Source organism: Oncorhynchus mykiss, chromosome 30 (genome assembly GCF_013265735.2).
Source record: "Oncorhynchus mykiss isolate Arlee chromosome 30, USDA_OmykA_1.1, whole genome shotgun sequence".
Classification (NCBI taxonomy): domain Eukaryota; kingdom Metazoa; phylum Chordata; class Actinopteri; order Salmoniformes; family Salmonidae; genus Oncorhynchus; species Oncorhynchus mykiss.
The window spans coordinates 43,193,163-43,208,665 of record NC_050570.1 but is presented as its reverse complement, the minus strand read 5'-3'; the positions used below and the strand labels follow the sequence as shown (position 1 = coordinate 43,208,665).

General features: G+C 44.4%; 1 protein-coding gene across 6 annotated transcripts in view; it reads left to right on the top strand.

Moving 5' to 3' along the window:
- The window catches only part of LOC110521854 (WW domain-containing transcription regulator protein 1), an 81,395-nt gene extending 66,371 nt beyond the window's left edge, over positions 1–15,024 (top strand). The window contains exons 3-8 of one of the 6 annotated variants that reach the window (XM_036969255.1): positions 4,845–4,958; positions 8,818–9,059; positions 11,227–11,357; positions 11,613–11,728; positions 11,947–12,131; positions 12,186–15,024. In XM_036969255.1, coding sequence (XP_036825150.1) covers positions 4,845–4,958; positions 8,818–9,059; positions 11,227–11,357; positions 11,613–11,728; positions 11,947–12,131 — 788 coding nt within the window. In that variant the 3' untranslated portion in view covers positions 12,186–15,024. Of the gene's footprint in view, positions 1–4,844; positions 4,959–8,817; positions 9,060–11,223; positions 11,358–11,612; positions 11,729–11,946; positions 12,157–12,177 lie in introns of all 6 variants that reach the window. The other 5 variants (XM_036969252.1, XM_036969253.1, XM_036969254.1 and 2 more) reach the window with 5 other exon arrangements.
- The last annotated feature ends 479 nt before the right edge of the window (positions 15,025–15,503 follow it).

The following is a 15,503-nucleotide window of genomic DNA, read 5'->3' as shown; positions in this document are numbered from 1 at the left end:
GCATTGGCGGGAGACCAAGTTAAATTTCTCTCATTGATGCGACGGCAAGGCCCAGAGTGACTTATACATGAATATTGCATGGCCCACAGTGACATTCTGTGCATTCAGATTATTATTTTTGTTCAACTCTCCTTTGTTCTCCAGAAAACATGCACTTTATTTCATAATAATAATTGTAAAAAGTTAATTCAAGGCCCATGTACAATGGTTCAGAGTGCACTTTGTTCATAGACACGTTCCACGTTTACATGCTAACGGAGTTGTAATTAAAGTTCTTAGTCTCAATGTATTTAATGTACATTTTATATAACATGTTTCCTAAGTCGTAGACTACTATGTTTGCTACTACGCTGTACCATAGCGCCGATAAACGACGATATCCCTCCGGACCTTTGCCACCTAGGAAATTTGTGTCACTGGACCTTCTCAAATAGTAGTTGAGTACCCCTGTGCTATAGCGCATCTTCTCCTTTCCTTGTGGGTTCTTTTGGCTGCTGTATTTAACTTTCAGCAAACAAGAGCAAGCTTGCATCCCTCTTACCTTGGTCTGAAGGTAACCTAGTACCTGTTTAAAAAATGAATGGAAGTATAGAAGTAATTTTGTGCCAACAAAAAGTGTTAAATATTTCCTGAGCTTTCTTATCTCCTATATAATTTTTTTTTTATTATTATTATTTTTTTTGACTGTCTGTGTTGCCATTTATGAATGCGTTATTCAATGCGTTTCTATGGGCTATAGTAGTAATTTTATCAAGTTTATTTTTTATACCTTCCTAAATAAAATAGCTAAATGATCCATGGTACGAACACCTTAAAACAATTCCAAATGTTAACTTAGTAGAACCTACCCCCCCATAATGAATTAGCTAAATATAAGGGCTAATGCTGCATTGAATTTATTACCTAGGCTAGGACATCTATCTACAGTATATCTTTATCGATACTGTATTGTCAACAGGACGATCTTTTTTGGATACAATTTGAATGGAATTGACGGTGAGAGAAAGACCATGCTCGCGTACGCACTAACTTAAAGCAACAATATTCGAGTGCAGCTGCAATTTAAATGAAGTCACCCCCCCCCCCCCCCCCCCCACAGACACACAAAAAAAAAAAAACAATAGTATTTAATTTGTATATATTATGGATCCCATTAGCTGCTCCAAGGTCCGGCAGAATTAAGGCAGTTGCACGATTTAAAAAAATTACAATACATTCATTACAGAATTCACAATAAGTGTGTGCCCTCAGGCCCATACTCCACTACCACATCTACAACACAAAATCCATGTGTACTGGTGTGTGTATAGTGCGTATGACCCCCGAAAGCCAGATGGAGATTCAATTAGACGCGCAGATATATTAGCATACAGTAGGCTATGCTGCAGCAAATGTACCAGTCACAAGAAGAAGACAAAAGTTACCGGCTGATGAGGTGATACATGCACTGTGAACTGCGCGGTCTGTCCCCACCCTGAACGTTGCCTTGATCGTGCACATAGCAGAACAGGTGAGACCGATTTTTAGACGTCGCATATCATCAGTTCCATTTCACATCATGCTGTTCATATAGTTCATTTATAATCATTTACTGGTTTCTCGCAGTTATTTAACCCGGGAAACGGTAGTGGCTTTGGGCAGGATATCTCTGTGAATCTCGGCAACCCGATTCACGCTCTTAAAGCCCTGACACACTCAACTGGGCCAACCACCGTGAGTTAGTAGCTTACCAAAACACACTGATATCCCACCTTCTCCTGACGCCTATATGCTGACATATCTGCCACAAGGCACTGCCCATTATCACTCTGACCAATGACGTCTTTCACCCTGGGGAACTACCACAATAACATGCACAGTCCCTTTCCACAATAACACCAAAGGAATGTGTGTGAACCAACCAAAAGCCAGGATTGGTGTTGCCTGAGAGAGGCATGTTATTGTGTTGAAGGTGAGATAAGGAAGCCCTCCCCACCCTCTTATGCTCCACTTAGTCTGATAGAGCCTGACAGCTCCTTCATAACACAGATTGGCATTGACTGGTTAATCTCATTCACGTTGGCATTAGCCTAGCTCACACCTAATAATAGACCTAGCTAACCCATATCACAGCCACCTGGCTCAGCCTGCAGAACATCACCACTGCCTCGTTCAGTAGTGTGTGTGTGCGCTTTATGCCATTTGAGTCGATGACATGGGGAAAAAAGGTGTCTGCAGTTTGAGAGGGATGGGCTGAGTGTGCAGTGGAGGGGTAAACTCAAGAAAGAGTGAGCCAAACAAGTGGAAAATTTCAAAAGAGACCTAGGAAATGTAGGACTTACAGAAATGGAGCGGGATCGTGTGTGTGTGGCCTAGTGTGCGAGTGTATGAATGGAGTTGCTCCACCTGAGTAGTTGTATATACACCGCCCTGCTCGACTTGTTCAAACGTCACTGGGGAGTTTTTACCACAGCTCTATTTTACCACTGCTCTATTGGAGTGATGTCACCCCCCCCCCCCCCCCCCCCCCTTCTTGCTGGAACAATGCTTGCGGACGCCCCAGTCTTTGTTGAATGGGAATTATCTTTGTCTTTGTTGTCCTGATGGCTGTGTTCTACCCCTTTTTGTTTTCTTCTCTCCTCTCAGATGGACATGTTAGCGCACTCTGCTTTGGGGTTTTAACAGACAACACACAGGTCTATGGTTGCCAGTTAGAGGTCTTGATCCCGTACTGTAGATTCTGTCTACTCCCTGAGAAGTGCTTGATTCTTGTACGGGTATCTAGAGTGATCATTGCCAATCCTGGTTCTGGAGAGATGATGGTGTGCAGGGTTTTGTTTCAGACCAGCACTAAAACACCTGATTCTAAGAAACGACTAGAAATATACTGTTAGCTACCTGGCATCTCTCCACTACTACAGTGCCTTGCGAAAGTATTGGGCCCCCTTGAACTTTGCGACCTTTTGACACATTTCAGGCTTCAAACATAAAGATAGAAAACTGTATTTTTTTGTGAAGAATCAACAAGTGGGACACAATCATGAAGTGGAACGACATTTATTGGACATTTCAAACTTTTTTAACAAATCAAAAACTGTAAAATTGGGCGTGCAAAATTATTCAGCCCCCTTAAGTTAATACTTTGTAGCGCCACCTTTTGCTGCGATTACAGCTGTAAGTCGCTTGGGCTATGTCTCTATCAGTTTTGCACATTGAGAGACTGAAATGTTTTCCCATTCCTCCTTGCAAAACAGCTCGAGCTCAGTGAGGTTGGATGGAAAGCATTTGTGAACAGCAGTTTTCAGTTCTTTCCACAGATTCTCGATTGGATTCAGGTATGGACTTTGACTTGGCCATTCTAACACCTGGATATGTTTATTTTTGAACCATTCCATTGTAGATTTTGCTTTATGTTTTGGATCATTGTCTTGTTGGAAGACAAATCTCCGTCCCAGTCTCAGGTCTTTTGCAGACTCCATCAGGTTTTCTTCCAGAATGGTCCTGTATTTGGCTCCATCCATCTTTCCATCAATTTTAACCATCTTCCCTGTCCCTGCTGAAGAAAAGCAGGCCCAAACCATGATGCTGCCACCACCATGTTTGACAGTGGGGATGGTGTGTTCAGCTGTGTTGCTTTTACGCCAAACATAACGTTTTGCATTGTTGCCAAAAAGTTCAATTTTGGTTTCATCTGACCAGAGCACCTTCTTCCACATGTTTGGTGTGTCTCCCAGGTGGCTTGTGGCAAACTTTAAATGACACTTTTTATGGATATCTTTAAGAAATGGCTTTCTTCTTGCCACTCTTCCATAAAGGCCAGATTTGTGCAATATACGACTGATTGTTGTCCTATGGACAGAGTCTCCCACCTCAGCTGTAGATCTCTGCAGTTCATCCAGAGTGATCATGGGCCTCTTGGCTGCATCTCTGATCAGTCTTCTCCTTGTATGAGCTGAAAGTTTAGAGGGACGGCCAGGTCTTGGTAGATTTGCAGTGGTCTGATACTCCTTCCATTTCAATATTATCGCTTGCACAGTGCTCCTTGGGATGTTTAAAGCTTGGGAAATCTTTTTGTATCCAAATCCGGCTTTAAACTTCTTCACAACAGTATCTCGGACCTGCCTGGTGTGTTCCTTGTTCTTCATGATGCTCTCTGCGCTTTTAACGGACCTCTGAGACTATCACAGTGCAGGTGCATTTATACGGAGACTTGATTACACACAGGTGGATTGTATTTATCATCATTAGTCATTTAGGTCAACATTGGATCATTCAGAGATCCTCACTGAACTTCTGGAGAGAGTTTGCTGCACTGAAAGTAAAGGGGCTGAATCATTTTGCACGCCCAATTTTTCGAATACTTTCGCAAGGCACTGTACGTTGGTGATCATGACCACGGTCTCTGTAGTTCTAGAATAGATTCGGTGGAATTTCACCTCCCACTCATCCCTTGACACTTTATCTCCCATGGCAACGCAGTGAGTTTCAGATTAACTCTAGTCATGACTAGGCTCATCTCCCCTGTTAGCCATGTTGACTCATCATGAAACTTGTGAGAAAGCGCTCTGCTCCTCTCCATTCCACTTCAACCCATTGACTGTATTCTTAGTCAAATCACCTGATGAAACAAAAGGTGAGTGACTGGGGGAGAAACATTGAAAATGTGTCAAACCGTAATTAGTTAGATTACTGTTCACCAGTATGTTTCTGCTCCAAAGAATTCAAATACCCCAAAAGTGTTATTGTCCAATCAAATGAACATATACTGTAAGGTATGAAATTTGGTCACAAGAAACTTGCATCAGTCAGGCTTGGTAAAGGTGAAGTACTCTGGCTGATGTGGTGTTGCTGCTGCTTGTGAACAGGAGAGCTACCTGATGGCTGGGAGCAGGCTGAAAACCCTAGTGGAGAAACCTACTTCATTGACCACAAAACACACAGAACGTCTTGGCTCGACCCGCGCGTGGATGCTCGCCTCAGTAAGTACCCTCTGGACAGCAAGTGGACCGCAAATCCCCCAAATCGCTACCTTTTCAACTTGCTCAAACCTCCAACCAACCAATCAACCCCCTTCATCCCCAAAATTACTAGCATTAAACTAATCAAACCATGCCCCTTGATCTCTCATACCTGGCCATTGACCCCTTGCCCCCTGTTGCCTCCTGGGACTGAGCTTTGCCTGTGAGAAGCTAGAGGAATGCTTTGCTTGGACTAGAGTTAGATAAATCTTCCTGAGAAACCCAATCACATGTTTATCTGGATACCAAGTCTGATTCCAATAGCCAATGACAGTGCCAAGCCAATACAAATGATTGCCTCTCCCTCCCACCAGTGACCAATGGTTCTCCTGATTTCTACATGTGATTGTGTCACTTCCTGTCCTGACAGTGCTCTCCTATCCTTGCATGATGATTGATTGATTTTGTGTGTGTATTTGACGTACACATTTGGGTGCTTGTATTTCAACTATAGTCTGTTTAGTTGCTCAGTGTTTTAGTTAGTGATGCGAGTGAAATAGTGGGAGATGACATCTGAGGTGTGTTTATGCGTGGACGAGGTGTGTATATGATTTGGCGTGTAGATGAGGTGTGTGTCTGGGGGAGCAACAGGAGAGTACCCAGGAGCTCTGTGCGCTGGATAACCTCCGCACCATCAGGTCCCTAGATGGATGTTTTCAGGTCCCTAGATGGATGTTGTCGGGTCCCTAGATGGATGAGGTAAGACCAACGAGGCAAAACAGAAGCTTTCTTTGACAGAGGAGAGTTAAATGGTGTCGGATTTTAAAATGGGAATGGTTTTCTGCCTGGAGTATGGACTGGTTTAGGAACATATCCAGGAGAGGAACATATCAACACTAAATTGCTCTGTTAAAAATTCCTTTGATGAATATGGAAAACATGAACTTATAGTCCGCTTTATCTTTAGTTGGCACTGACCTTAAAATAATGCATTTACTTTAGAGTTTTAGTCTTTCATTCCCCAGCCAGCTGCCCAAACGGGTCCTGTTGCACAAGAGGCTGTCCTCAAAGACTGGCTGTGTGTGAGTGCTGTGCCGGCCTGCCTGATCCCCGACCACAGACACTCGCGTGCAAGCATGCACATACAAACACACACATACAAAACTCGATCCTTACAAGTGTCACTTCCACATATCCTTTTATATGATATTAAATCACTTTGCTGTCTCTTATCAAATGTAACACACCCACAAACGCACACACAGGAGATGGTGGAGGTTTTAATGAGTTTGTTTTTCCACGTGTTAGCTGACGCTGTTTCTGGGAAGTAAACAAAACAAGGTCTTTGTTAGCAGAGCAGCGCCACTCGGTACCTACCGTCTCCCCCTGTTTCTCAGCCTCCCTCTCTTCCTTTCTGTTTTTCTCTCAACGCCCTTACCTCCTCCCTTTTTACTTTGACCCCAACTTTCCTGCTACTCCTTTCTCTCTCAATCTCTCTCTGTCTCCATTTCTCTCCTGATGTTGTGACAGAGTTGTGAGGGGTTGTAGTGTGCTGTCTCGTCGTCTTGTTGCTCTAGTCTATCGGAGAGGTTAGAGAGGGGGAGGTGAGAGGAGAGAGGTGGGGAAGTGCGAGGGAGATCCTGGGAGAAGAGGGTAAAACAGGAGGGAGTAGAGGAATGTTACTTTACTTGTGACTGAGGCTGTGTGGAGCTGTGCAAAGCCTGCAGTCTGTTTTCTGCAGCCCCAATATGCACACTCTGACAGGGTGTGTCCTGCCCTGTAAGCTTGTCCCAGACCCAAACCTAAACATGCTGCTTTGAGTGTTTCTGTGTGCAATTGCATGCATGCCATGTGTATGCATGTGTGTCTCTGTCTGTTTGGCCCAAATCCAAACTTAGGGCCTCCACTCAAGCTATTTGGTTCTAACAAAACAAGGGTATAATAAATAAATGTTCCCATTATTGTCATGTACTTTAGCCCAGGCCTCTTAATAGCTGTCAGCATAATCTATTTGATATGTTTGAATGTCTAATGGACGGTTTCCTGTCTGGCCCCTTCACCAAACATGAAGACTGTTGCAATGAATAGCTTTGGAACCAAAATGGCCGTGCATCGAGCCTCTGGGAATTACGTCATTGAGTGTAATAGGACGATTATGGATGGTTATTTTTGCCAAATTGTGAAGTACGTTAAGGGGGCTCTGAGGAACACCTTATGCTCCACAAATGTGTTGCTTTTATAGATAGAAAGATTAAATCATACATTGCATGACAGCTAGGCCAAAAACTTTTTTTTCTTACGTGAGTCAAACGTTCCCCACAGACTGAGTCTGTGTTGAACCCATTTGGTTGTGATTTGGGAAAGGAGGTTGGGTAAACTATGTTCCTTCTTTGCTCTTCATCCAGACTTCACGTAAACTACAGGTCCAGCTGACAGATGGGGGGGGGGGGGGGGTACTCTGAACTGCCAAGGGGGAGAGGGGAGGAGGAGATGGAGTGAGGAGGCAAAGGAGAGAGATGGAGGGAAAGAGAAACAGATGTGCCGTGAGAGATAGAAGGAAAGAGATGGGGTGAAGGAGAGAGAGCAGACTCTGTCTGTCCACACCGAAACCACCAGACTGTCTGCTTTTTGTGCCATGTGCCTTTTCAGCTCCAAATCGGGACTTTACTGCTACATTTATGCCATGTGTGATTAGTTTACGTCTCACACACACACACACACACACACAGAATGACTTTGTGCTCTGGAGAATCCATTAAAAGTTTGAGCAAGGTTTTATTCGATACTGCTGAAAAAAATACTGGTGAAGCTGCAGTTAAAGACCTCCATTGAGGTGTGAATAATGTTGACCAAGTGAATGAACTGACCAAATCATGATCACATTTCTCCCTGTCCTGTCCAGACCCAAGGCAGGCTCTGTCCTGTACAGTAACTAAATACTGTATGCTTGTTGTGCTTGGATCACACATCTCCCCGCCTTCATTATGCTACACTTCTCTCACTCTGTGTGACTGAGCTGGCTGGGATCACAGTCGGACATAGGGGCTAGCTAATTATTAACGCCCACTGGTAACAAAGAAAAACAGCTCATCACTGCTTGATAATGATGATACAGTCTTCGAAAGAATGAGCTGATGATTAACTGACTAGAGACAGTAGACAAGTCCCAAAAACAACCTGAAACCAACCTTACCGACCCCTTTTGGCTGTTGTCTGGAATAGCCAAGTCTAGATGCTATTGCTGGAGGTCTAGTCTGTCCTGGCCATCTGGTTTCCCTTAAGCGCAGGAGCAGTATTCTATCCATATTGCAGGTGTGCTTTAAAGTATGTGGCCTAGGCTCTGTTGACAGTGAGAAACAACCTGACTAAGCTCTATCACATGTGCAGTGTTTATGCCGACAGTCTACACCTGTGTGGTGTGGGTGCGCGCACACGGTGCTTTTGTACACGTACAAAAGGACGTCATTGTAAAACAAGAACTTGTTCTCAACTGACTTGCCCAGTTAAATCAAATGAATACATGTAGCCTATGCACGGGTGATCCATTTCCAGCCTAACTTACTATCTGGGCCTTGTCTCCTTCCCCAGAGCAGTGGTATGAAAAGAGGTGATGTGGAACTAGTGAAGTGAGCTGAGCTCAAAGTGTTCCGAATCAGCTGCTTGTTCACCTGATTGAATAGACCTGATAGAAGTGTCTGTAGTGGTACTGTGTACATACTAGCGCAGTCGTTCTTATCACAGTACTGTAAGCCTCAAGATAACCCTCTCGCCCCTTTTTCTCTGTCCTCCACTGTGTTTTGTTGTTTCTAGCCTTAATAACAACCCCCCCCCCCCCCCCCTCTCCCTCCTATCGCCCTCCTCTCTGCCTCTCCCTCCACAGTGATGTCCCAACACCATCACCAGCAGCAACTGCAACACGCCCAGCAGCAGCCCCAACAGGCCCAAGCCTTAGGCTCACCTGGCTCACTCCCCCAGCAGCAGAGCTCCCAGGCTGGGATGATGAGCCTGTCCAGTCCCCTGGGCGTGGGGGTCAGTTCCCAGCACCAGCAGAAGATGAGGCTGCAGCGCATCCAGCTGGAGAGGGAGAGGATCCAGAGACGACAGGAGGAGCTCATGAGACAGGTGAGGCAATCTAGACCTCAACAATAACCCCCAGCTGCTAAAGAATGAGCCCGTATGAGTCCTCAAAGCTGTAATCATGAGAGAAAGGCCATGGTTAAGTAGATGTGACCTAGTACAGTATAAGCAGCAGCCCCCTATTTCTAGTAAGCCATATAACACACACATGTATTACATTCCCCCTTCCCTCATCCTCCCAGTCTGGTCTGCCCCTATGGCCTTTGTCTCACAGACAGAAAGACTGCTCTGTTCTCAGTCTTCCTCTTCAAGTCTCACTCTTTTGTTTATTGCTCACAATATCGCTAATCACTCATTATCTCCTCTTTTCCTCATAAAGACACTTCGACCCAATTTATTCAAGCTAAACACACATTAGCATGGACGCATACACATACACGCTGGCCACAAGCCAACGCATCAGGTCTTCGAGGTTTCCCCGAAGACTCTCAGAAAGACAGGAAATTGACCGCTTACCTCAACAGTAGTTTCTTTTGAGCGCATGCTTTGGGCCTTTTTATGGCGTGTGGCAGGGGGGGTTGGGGGTTAAACATTAGCATCACCTGGTGGCTGAAAAGGGTTAGCTACTAGCTACTCTCTGTTTTAAGCCATCTGCTCCTACACTTGCACGAAGGCAGGGTAGTGTTTAAGAGCCGTGTTTACATTGAGAGTGAAAGAGAGAGAGCACACTGAACTCTTAAGGTGTCCGTATGCTTCCTAGCAGAAACAATTCAGAGGAGTTCGACAACATTTTGTGACGTTTTGGACTTCGACAGATTTTCGGCTTTTCGGGCACACCAAAAAATTGTATTGAGGTAAGCGGAAGTCTGTAGCCAATTGTCAGTGATTGGTCAACAGTAGGGATTCTTCAATAAAATCCTTGTCATTCAACGAGAGACGACTCCTTTTCATGCACATTTTTACATTGAAAAATCTAAAATTACGACTAAGATCTCCTTTCTTGACTATTTTGAGGAAATGTATACTGGCTACGGCATCTCAAAATGCACAAACAGTACTATTGTTTCAGAAGCAAAGGTCTTTTAAGGGAGCATGCTTGTTCGGCGCTAGCCGAACTGAAGCATGCTGAAGCCTTTAGTGTGTCAGAGATGTGCACACCAGTCTGTTTACAAAATGGCTGCTGCCTTCAACATCCAGCCAGTGACCTCATCCAGGAAGTGTTTATCTTACCCAGAACTCTTTGGCACACATTTGGCCCACCCTGAGCACTGAGCAGCACTGAATGGCCTGGGGTTGGCCAAGGGTTGGGAGAGGGGAGGTGTGTGTGGTGTGTCAGTAAGGCCCATCCGTAGCAGTAGCGTCTCTATTTTCCACTGTCGTCCCCTAGACTTTGCTTTCGTCTGATTGTCTGCAAATAGATCCATATAGACTGGTGTATTCCTCCTCTAACCGTTCTGTTCACTACCATACAGTGTGGTATTCAGTCCATCCAGCTCCAATGTCACACTCACACCTATCAACTGTTATAAAGCCGTATTCAGCAGGCTGGAAAGCCCCTTGCCTTTAGATATTCAGCCATTTTGTTACACACACAGCCCATCAGATGAATGGGGAAGCCATTCAAAGTGAATTGGAATGGCAAGCTGGTGTTTCTCCGGTGACTGTGCACTGGGAGTTAGTAGTGCCTGAGGCATGGAGGCTGGCACTGATCCAACCCCAGAAACCGTGTCAGGGCAGCGGGACAGGCAAAGGTTAGCCCCCTCTCTCCCTTCCTCCAAATCCCACCAGTGTAGGTCTGTCTTTGACACTCATCCCGTGCTTGTGCCTAACTGTGTGTGTGTTTGGGTAGGGTTATCTGTACATCAGAAAGCACACACATTACTTAACCAGTGGCCCACTTTCTTTAAGACTGTTAAGTGTGTATGTTTTCACATCAGATAATTGCTGTGAAGTTCACACACTCACTAATATATTATGCTATTCTGATGCCTGTGGCCTGGAAAAACACTACTTGGTTAATTGTTCTGTAATAGTTGTAAGAAGCAGATTCTGTCCCTGTTCTGGAGTCAGCAAATGTTTCTCCTCGTTGTGCTGTAGCACATGTTCAATAATAACAATAATGAACATAGTTTCAGTAATCTTGAATCTCTCCTCCCCCTCTCCTTCTCTTCTCCTCCCCCTTCCCCTGCTGCCTATTGCTTCCCCCTAGGAGGTGGCGCTGTGTAGACAGCTGCCCATGGACTCGGAGAGCATGGCACCAGTGCCCACCCCCGGTGGCAACCCTGCCCAGCCCATGACACAGGGCAACATGCCCACCAATGGATCCGACCCCTTCCTCAACAGGCAAGTGCACTCCTGACTCCCATATATTACCTATCTCTCCTCTTTTGCTTCTGTTTTGTCTCAGTCCCCCCCCCCTTCCTTGCTCTCTCTCCTCTCCCTTCTTTCTCAACACCCCCTCTCCCTCTTATCCCCTGGCTATTCTCTTCTCCTCTCCGCCTGTCTTCTGCTTTCAGCTTTCAAACTGTAGAGTGTGATCCAGTTTGTGGACAGAAGGGATCAGTGTATTAATGTGTGTGTCATGTATGTGATCCACAGTGGTCACTTCCAGCACTCACGGGAGCAGAGCACAGACAGTGGCCTGGGGCTGGGCTGTTACAGCATCCCCACCACCCCAGAGGACTTCCTTAATAACATGGAGGAGATGGACACAGGTAGGACTTTCTCTTGCCCCCTCTCTCACCTTTATTCTCTCGCCTTCTCTCCCACGTGGCTTTATTGACATGGAAAGTGTTACCACATACATTGCCAAAGCAAACATTTTCTCTCGCCCCTTTCTCTCTCTCTCTCTCTACCTGATTATATGTGACCATCTCTCTCACTCTCTCTCCCCCCTGCCCCCCCCTCGACTGACCTTCATCTCCCCCTCCAGGTGAGAGCATGGCCCAGGCGGGCAATATGAACGTGCCCCAGCACAGCCGCTTCCCAGACTTCTTGGACTCGCTGCCAGGCACTAACGTGGACCTGGGAACCTTGGAGGGAGCAGACCTCATCCCCATCCTCAACGACGTGGAGTCAGTCCTCAACAAGAGCGAGCCCTTCCTCACTTGGCTGTAAACACACACACACACACACACACACACACACACACACACACACACACACACACACACACACACACACACACACACACACACACAACTTCTATACACATATATTCACAGCCATACAAACAGAATGAAAGACTCACTCCACATATCTAAAGACTACCTTTTGCTACTTTTTCAAATCAGCATTATCTCTTCTTCCCACTTCTCCATGTGTACAGTAATATTATGCTCTGTCTGTCTAACCTCTGTCTGCCAGACCACATATCGTCAATCTGAATTGAGTTTTGGATCAAAGATCGAGTATTAATCAAAGCCTTGAGAGAACAAAAGCAAATCAAAACATGACACGTATTAAAGTATACTTCACTATTGAAGTTACTGTATGGTAAACTAACAACTTTAGTACTTTTGGCTTTGTATGTTCTATAGGACTTCCTCCGATAACCCACTCTGGTTTTGGAATCACAATTGATTAAAGCAATGCCACAGCTTTCATTTCTTTCTTGGGGTGACTTTCTATGTGGAACAAGTACTTGGTGAAAATCAATACATTTGGCTTCCAATGGTATTGCTTTGACGTGACTGTCAAAATGTATGCAGGGAGTCTTTTTCACCACTAGGTGGAGCTATTGCTTAACGTACTGCAGTTATGAAATGGATCTTTACTGGCCACAAGGTTGTCCAGTCTGTAGGTTCTTTGTATAAAGTGGACCTCGTTTGGCAACAGCACTGTAAACCTTCTTCTATATCACCAACAGTATCCTAACTGTCAGTTTGGGTTAGAATGAATGGCTTTGTTACTGTTGCTTCTGTTCACAAAGACAACCATCTTGGATTAACTTATATATCAGCGTTAGCGGCCATGAGAGCAAAGTGTGTTGTATACCAAATGTTTCCTGTCATTCGCTACAATGTCACTACAAAAGCTTTAAAACTTTAAAATTGTATTGTTTGATTTTTATTTTTTGTTTTTGTCATTTTATTAATTGTACTCAAGCTGATTCCAATATAGTTATTATAACACTAAAAGCTCATGCCTCGGTTATGCGCTGACGTGCATACATAGAATTGTGTTTTATACCATGTACTTTTTATATCATGCTACAAGTATTATTTTTTATTTTACTGTAAAATAGCCCAGATGGGTTCTTTGCATCTGGTGCCATTGTAGGACCTATAATATAAAGTTAGCATTTTTAGTATTTATCATGAGCTATTATGTCTCTTACATTTAGATTTTTTTGTTGTTGTTAATGCAATTGAGATTTCAAAGCACTGCAAATCAGCAAGGGATTCAAAGATATCTGATCATGAAGTGAATGTTGAAGTTAGATGATCACCAGAAGCTCCCACTAGACGTTTTGGTTCAATGTGCGATGAGGCTTGATAATCCTTCATAAGCAAACTCTGTCTTTTTGGTCCTCAGTTGGGCCTGTTAGAAAAGTTGTCCTTTGGGTTTTCAAATATCTGTTCAGCGGGGAAATATGCAACAATAGTATTTTATATGGCCTTTAATGCGTTTTTTTAAAGGATTTTTACTGGATTGTCAGATTGGATTGACATGGGGTTGGCATTATGATTTTGTTTTAACATGCCAGCCCCCCAGCACAATCTGCTCTAGTCTTTTTTTTCTACATTTGCCTCAGTTTTTGTATTTGCATGTTGAATGACATATTTGTTATTCTTAACGTTAGGTTTTCTCTAGCCCGACCTTATATTGTGACTATACCGAGTCTGGTTACTGTGTAGAACGTTAGGACTGACAAGGCAAGTAAGTGATGGATCCTGGGAAGGGGCAATGAATCGTTGGAGAGAGAGAGAGGGAGGAGGGTTGAGTTTAGGGAGGGAGGGGGCGGGCGTTCAATGCATGCCAAAACCCGCTGCTTTTCAACACAGCGGCCAACACCGCGCTCATGACGTCCTAACGTCAAGGTGAAGAGAGGGCTAGAGGGGGGTGGGAGGGGCACACAGTTACCACGTCTCATTGGAGAGGTGTGGATTGGGGGAAGTGGCGTGGATTAGTGCCAAAGATTGGAGGCCTCTCTATGACCCAAGCATGGCCTAAGGAGGCTAGCTCTGACAGGGCTTGCAACATGCTAACTTATGCCCAGGCCTAGCTGATGAAAACCGCTCCAGTGAAAGGTGATGAGGTCCTTTGAGAATCAGACAAGGGGATTGGATGAGGCTTAACACTGTCCAATCGCACAGCTTTCTCTCCTGGTGTGCATCAGGGAGGTTTTCTTGTCTGTTTTCTGTTGAATGGCCTCCTGTTCAAGCTCTAATAACACAAGCCAGAGGGGCACTGAGGGGGGACACTGGGCAGGGATGTTTGTGCGTTGTTACTGGACACAATTCAAGGGTTCACCAGTTTGGGGGAACAAAGTTCAAGGTTGCACCAGTAAGAAGGGCACAAGTTAAAAGTTCAAGAAAATGGATACTCGCATTTATATCAGATTGTCTTTTTGTAAGTCTATACTTTGGGGGTTAACAAGACCTGATAAAGAGATGGATCCTTTTGAGACCATAGATGGGGGATGAACACAGCGGTGGTGTTATAGAATAAAGAGTTTGAGGAAATGGTTTGGTGTGGAGCACGTTTGACTACAGCTGTGCATAGTGAGTGGCATGACATGGATTGGAAAGGATAACTCTGTAGCAATATATAGCGCAGTGGCTAGGCTACAGCTGCATGGTTGGATGAGACGGGGGTATGTTGTCAGTAGGTACAGTGTTCTTGGAATGCTCATTGGTTGTGGAACTCACACACCAACAAAATGGCCATATACTGTATCCTGGCAGTGTGGAGGCAATTTTACATAATGTAACCTGGGCAAGGAGTCTTTGATCATTTTAAAGTTGTGTAACATGTATAAAATGAATAAAATGGTGTCAGAACCGTGGATCTTTTTTGTTGATGTCATTTAATACAGAAGTTCACTTTTGATCACTAATAACACAACCCATGTTGCGATTTTCGTAAATTAACTTGCTGACAAACAAATATGCTCAAGTTTGTCTCCATATTAAATAACATATTCCTCTCCAAATGTACAGTTTTTGCTTGACTCGTAATGACGTTATAAATACTTATATTTGCTTCCATCATAATGTTTTGTCAGCCATCTTTGCTGAAGAAAGTCACCAGCCACCAGGTGGCTCTCGTCATATTCGTCATTGGAACCACTCGATATGATTGGTCATATAAAAACCTTGTGACCCAAATGCATAATGAGTGCTCTAACTCCCCCTTGTGGTGGTCTGGAGCAATGAAGCCATGACCTCTAAGTTCTGCGGTGAAAGATAACTTTTAAAGGAGGAACCACTGTAGGTAACATTGACTAACGTCTCATATATTTATTTATTTATTTATTTATTTATT